At 38.3% G+C, this 6,325-nt stretch overlaps 1 protein-coding gene across 1 annotated transcript; it reads right to left on the bottom strand.

Annotated features, from left to right (window-relative positions):
* Positions 1-2,045: 2,045 nt before the first annotated feature.
* Positions 2,046-5,227, bottom strand: LOC111654974 (acidic mammalian chitinase-like). Its single transcript, XM_023406178.2, has 11 exons — positions 5,140-5,227; positions 5,021-5,047; positions 4,690-4,894; positions 4,546-4,602; positions 4,287-4,452; positions 4,069-4,193; positions 3,857-3,980; positions 2,997-3,179; positions 2,792-2,908; positions 2,558-2,690; positions 2,046-2,440 (listed from the first exon to the last, which is right to left on the bottom strand). The coding sequence occupies exons 1-11, from the start codon at positions 5,162-5,164 to the stop codon at positions 2,169-2,171; spliced, it is 1,434 nt and encodes a 477-aa protein (XP_023261946.1). The 5' UTR covers positions 5,165-5,227; the 3' UTR covers positions 2,046-2,168.
* Between the last annotated feature and the right edge of the window lie 1,098 nt (positions 5,228-6,325).

Consider the following 6,325-nt stretch of genomic DNA (forward strand, 5'->3'; position numbering starts at 1 on the left):
AGTTAGGCATAAAAGAAGTCATAGTATAGTAAAGCATAAAGCATTTTTCTCCACAGAAATTAAACTTACAGTAACATACTTTATATCCACCGTTTTGTTTACTCCTTCTAGCAACCTTAATATAAGCCTACAGAGACAGATAGAAGCCAGCGTTAGCTTGCTAGTTAACGCTAGCTAACATGGTTAAATAACATCAGTTGACATTTTTCTGGTGATGTTAGGCAGCACTGTGATACTCTCATATGACATGAGCCTGCAGATAGCTCCTGCCTTTTCAATCAAAATGCTAGCACGCCTACATTGGAATGATCAAATATAATTTCATTTTAAACATAGTGTAAACGAGTTCACTCAAATATTGGTAGGGACAATATTGTCCTCCCAAAATATGCAAACCTACGCCCTTGCCTTAGCCGATGATGTGGGCCTGGGCAGGGTCAGGGACAGGAACAGGTGCAATGGGCACAGCAGCATTTTTCTTGATGAAAAAAAACATCAATAGCTCCCATCATTTTGAATTACTGGTATGTTTTAAGGGTTTGATGTGAGTTGTAGTTGTAGTACAAACAGCCTAGAGTGCACATACACCATACTCTATGTTCACAGCTATACTGCTACCTGCTAAATCTGCTCCGGTTGGCAGTGTCCTCTCTCTCTCTCTCTCTCTCTCTGTCTCCCTCTCCCTCTCCCTCTCCCTCTAGGCAACAACTTATGTCTACTTAGCTATTCCTTTAGTTTCCACACATCTGTGCATGTGTGTAATGCATGCAATATCATAACTGATCTAAGAACGATAGAAGCTGAGACAAGGACGTCTTGACAAGCACACTTTGGCTATCGCTAGTCACCCTTCATAGATCCCAGGATTATTTCTCAATGCGTATGTACAAACCCGCCAAAATAAGGCTGCTATACTCTCTGCTTGACAAACTTCAGCCTTTATCAATGGGACACGGTCACACCCATGAAAAAAATGACAGAAAATGGATAGTCAAGCTATCTTTCAGAGACAATACCCTGTTGCCACCACAAATTGGCAGTAAATTATATAATGCATGCACACAGGCATCAGATCCTTATGGGACAGAGAGCTGTTCTGAGATCAGAAACTGTATTGGATCTACTTAGTAGATGACCATGATAAAACAGAATCAGGGTGAAGGCTTTAAAGATTCCATTTTACTTATATAAACCCTTGATTTATTTATCTTCTCTTTATTTTTTATGATATTGTATGCATGGCAATGTATTGACTTTAGTTTGTTGTACAGAAAATCATCGATCCATCTGTTCACCCATTCCTCCATCCATTCCTTGAGCAACTTCCCTCATGTAATAAATGATTCAATAAGATTTGGATCCTTGTGTTGTAATATGCACAGCAGCTAGAGGCTCATCCAGTTGTCCTTAGATTATTATTGCTTTACAAGGTGTACTATCACCTCGTAAGGCAATAATAATCCAGTCTTTTTTCAGGTCATTTGTCATATGTGCACTTTACCCTATTAATTAGTGCAAGTACTAATGTAAAACAATGAGTACAGTAAAGATGTCAACTATTTATCAAGTGCCTGACAAAGCTCAATGTCAGGTAGGTTCACGGATGTTACATAGGACAGTAGAATAAATTTACAAAATCTTCAGATGATAACATTTGGTGTTTTACAAGCAAAGATTTTTCTGTTTTCATTTTTAATTTCCACTGGTGGTTAGTGTGACTGTGACTAGACTGTGAATTAGGTGTTCTTCAAAAAATAAAACTAAATTACAATAAAACTTTATGGTTTTTTTAACATAGGACGCTGTTATTTCAACATGTGTGAGTTCGTCAGATCTCAGGTGAAGTTCATAATGTCACCCTGTTTATAAATGTAGAAAATTATTATAATAGTATACTGTGTATTGTAGTATATTTAATATGTCAGGGTAATGGAAAGAGGCCCAGAACTCAGTGCTTTAGTAATGATTACTTTTCTCTGTTTAATGCAGAGGAGGTAAGGTTTTTACTTGTTTTAGGAAAATAACAAAATCTGCCTTCTTACAAGTAGAGCATACACACTCTTTAATTAATTTAACACCAAATACACTCATGAAATTGTAAATCCTGAATGCTTTTTCCTCACTGTTGATAACCACAGCTTGTGGAATGTAAAATGATGTGCGAGCTTTTAGGGCCAGTCACAGCATTTGCAGCTATCTTGAAAGACTAAATTAGCTGGACAGTTTAGGATCCAGGTGATGCCATTTGTACAACTGTAAAAAGAACCTGGAGCATCAGGTTTTGCATAAACACCACCAGTCTTTGTAGCACAGAAGTTGTTGTCTGGGATTTTGGGTGAAATTGTAGGTCTGAATTGAACCGTTGTGTGAGGCTGGTCTTTGGTCACAGACAGAGTCACTTGAGTTGGAGGAGCTTCTGCAGTGGGAAGCAGAGGAAGATCTGGAGAAATAACAGTAAGTTACTGTATTACTAGTCAGTAGAATCAAAATGAACAAAGGTCAATGAATTCATTCTTGGTGCATATATAATATTCTAGTCCTTTTCTTTTCCATTTACCTGCAGCCAAAAGAGAGCGAAGATAGCTGATGAGGGGGTAGTTTCCTTGTCCACAGAACTGTCCATTAAAGTCATCCAGATCCAAAGCCCAGACAAAGGCTCCTCCAAATCTGTTGTCCTTCAGATAACGGACCTGAATGAATAATGATAGAAACAGTTTGACAGCAATGTTTGCACTTAAAAATTGTCTTTAACCTAACCTTAAACAATTTTTTATAGAAACACGTGGCTGACCTTAGTCTCAAAACTTTCTTTGTTGTCATATCCAACCCAATCGTTTTGTTTGATGGCATAGGGAACTTTTTGGTCTTCAATCAAATGGATACTGGCCCCTTGAAGAAAAGTGCAAATCTGAAAAGAGGGTTCAATTCTGAATATTTGCTAATACTAATACAACATAGTCTGAGAGTTCAGGTCAATAAATAGCTGCCAGATTCACCTCATAATAGGACCAGAAGCCAGCCTCCCTTGTAAAAACACCAGCTTCTGCGGAACCACTGGCTGGTGCGCCAACCTGACTGGATTGAGTAGACAGTCGAAATGTTCGTCCGTATGTAGCAAAGCCCATATTTAGTTTTTCTACAGGCGTTCCCTTGTCCCGCCAATACCTCATGGCATAGTCCTGAAATTAAAATAAAAGAGACAGAATGAAGTTTCCATCCAAATTTAGCACAAATCTTTACTGTATTGCCAGAAGATCTTCAAATTAATGTGTGTTCTCATCCATGATTGTTATGTGCATATTAGGAGTTGGGTTTTTTGAGATTAACAGTTGGTGGAATTCATTCACAAGTACTATTAAACCATTGCAGAAGGAGAAGCCATAACAAAATGACAGGCTAGTTAAAAGAGTCCCAGTCAAACCTCAAACCTCAAACAATGGAAAAAACAATGTAGAAATTGTGATTGAAAAATTATGTTGATTGACATTGTTTGATTTCTGTATTGATTTGAAGAACAGTACTGTCTCCTCACTGCTCTGCACAGGTCTGGTGTTATTGCTGTAAACTTCAGTGGATGTTCAAATCATATGCTTCATGCATGTCATGATTATTTCGCTTATATTAAGTATGTTTCCATTTTGCAGTTATCAATACACCAACTTTTCAATGTTAGCCAAGAGTAAAAACATTTTTGCAATGTTACAATGTTTTTTATGGATATATAGAAAATGTGCATAAAAATAGATGGATGGAAACCCACTTACTGAGAAAGAAACAGAAAATTTGGATTAAAGGAGAGTAAAGTATATTTTTAGATTCATGATGGAGAAAAAAAAAAGAAAATCCCTGTACTCACAGTATTTAAGTAAACATGATCCCCGGTGTCTTGGGATCCTTTGTATAAGGGGCTATGATGTCCTGTCACACTCTCCCAGGTGCCATGAAAATCATATGTCATCACATTAATAAAATCCAGGTACCTGATAAAATGCAAATGAGATCAAGTTCATCAAAATATGTTGACAGGATAATCATGAGGACAATGTGGGGAGTAACGTGTGGGTGTACTTTGCCATCTCTGCAATTTCATAACCAGCATCAATGGTTGCTTTCCCAGCAGCCACAGCAGCAGAGATAATCAATCTGGTCTTGCCAGTTGCTGTTCCCTCAGCCTTGTAGGCCTCTAGGATTTCCTATAGATAGATAGATAGATAGATAGATAGATAGATAGTAAATATGTATGTTAAACATCAGCTGAACATCAGAACAGTTATTGTGGTTCTGACCTTGCATAACTCTGTGAATCTCTGCTTGTCCTCTAGAGGACTTCCTCTCGCCGCAGGGTATTCCCAGTCCAGGTCCAATCCATCAAAACCATATTTTCTCAGCAGTGCGATAGAGGACTGGATAAATGTATTTCTGTTGGCTTGTGTTGACACCATTGTTGTAAATCTGTGCAGCATTTTGGAGAAAGATAGATGTTCTCAAGAGGACATAAACACAGTATATTGATCTTTATCAGTTGTTTTGTATTAAATATCTCACTTTTGTGTACCAAAGTTCCAGCCTCCAACTGCCAACAGCGTTTTAAGATTTGGATTCCTATGGGAATATTCAAATTTAGTTGGCAGCAAGGATTATTTTGCATAACATTTTACAAGAGTTAATGTCAGAAGATTTTGCACTGACCTCTGTTTGAGTCCATTAAATGACTTGTAGAGTTCCTCATCATTCCATTCTATGGTTACCAACTCATTTGCTTCATTAATACCAGAAAAGGCATAGATCAAGTGGGTACAAAGGTTTGGGTCAATATTTGAAGGCATAAACTTCCCATCCCCAGGTCTGTATTGGGACCAGTTAGAGAAATAACACACCAGTCTGGAGCCCGAGACTAAACACAGAAGACAGATATTGTTTTCATTAATCTTTGAGAATAACGATTGACTATATACTAGAACTACTTGCTACTAAGACTATTCAATGTCAACGGTTGATAGTGTATAATTTATTAACTCACCCAAACTGCCAAGGGAAAGACAGAAACCTTTTAAAGTTGCAGATTTAGTCAGTAAATGTTACGTAAAAAGAAGAAATCAATTCAAGAAAACTATTTCATAGCTTTTCATTGTGCCTTACCTGCAATTAGAAGTAGCTTGCACATGGTGACTGTGCTTGGATGAGCTCTTGCAGAGTCAAAAACAGAGCACAGAATAGCTCTCTTTGGCTGATGAAAAACAAACACACCATGAAAATCATTAACAGGGAACAATTTGCATCATCCAAAGTTCAGGACACAAAGCTGTTGCTTCATCTAGATAAGTCAAATAACAGAAGTTTTGACCCCACGAAGAAAACCTAAATTTAAGAATGTGTTTTATGGCACAAAGTATTTACACCTTAGTCAAAGTTGTATTAATCCTCCAAGTGCAGAAACTGTAGGATTTCAACAGAGTGCAGTGTAGCAATCATCCTGTGAGTGATGCTTAAAATATATTCAATCCTTCATTCATCGTTCATTTAAAATGGTGTATTGGTGTATATGTCCATGAGAATTCGCAGTCCAGAAATGCAAATCAAGATTTATGGTAATTTAGAAACAGTATTACTGTTTGTCCACCAGAGAGATCTGACAGGTTGATTATTCAACTGTAAAATGTCCAGATTTGAATGAATGTTGGTCACAATTCTTTACGTTTATTTAAAAAAATACCATTGGCTGATATTTTATTTAAGGTAAACACAAGAAACTTGTGCTACAGAAAATGGACCAGACTCAGTGAATAGCTCCCTAAGCTTAACATGTCCTATGATAACTATTAATTTAGCTGTACAGACTAATGAGCAGTGATAACTAACGAGCAGTGATAACTAACATGTCTTTGAGGTCATCAGGTGGGAACCTCCTTTCACCAGTGTTTCGCCTAGTTGGTCCCACGACACCTCCAGGAGGCTAAACAGTGATCACTGGCGTCCCAGAGTCACTCCCCTAATGCCAGCCATCACTGCTCCTCACACCACGACTATTTTCTTTATCTTGCCTATGCTACCACAAACCACACCATCATCAACTCTGACAAAACACACTAGCAGATTCAGCAAACAAAATCCCCTAAACAGTTGGAGAAAGTGGCGGCCATTTTGAATGAGGGAGGTAGAGTCAAGGAGAGATGCCTTTTTGAGCTAAACTCTCCCCCGCTGAGTTAGGCTGTGCTCTACCTCCCCCTACTCCCCCACTCTCCAAGACAATGAGGGAAGTAGAGTCAGGGAGAGGTGCCTTTTTGGGCTAGCACTCCCCCGCCGGATTAGGCTGTGCTCTACCCCC

Source organism: Seriola lalandi, unplaced genomic scaffold (genome assembly GCF_002814215.2).
Source record: "Seriola lalandi dorsalis isolate HSWRI2012SDOR001 ecotype SW California unplaced genomic scaffold, Sedor1 jcf7180002054297, whole genome shotgun sequence".
NCBI lineage: Eukaryota > Metazoa > Chordata > Actinopteri > Carangiformes > Carangidae > Seriola > Seriola lalandi.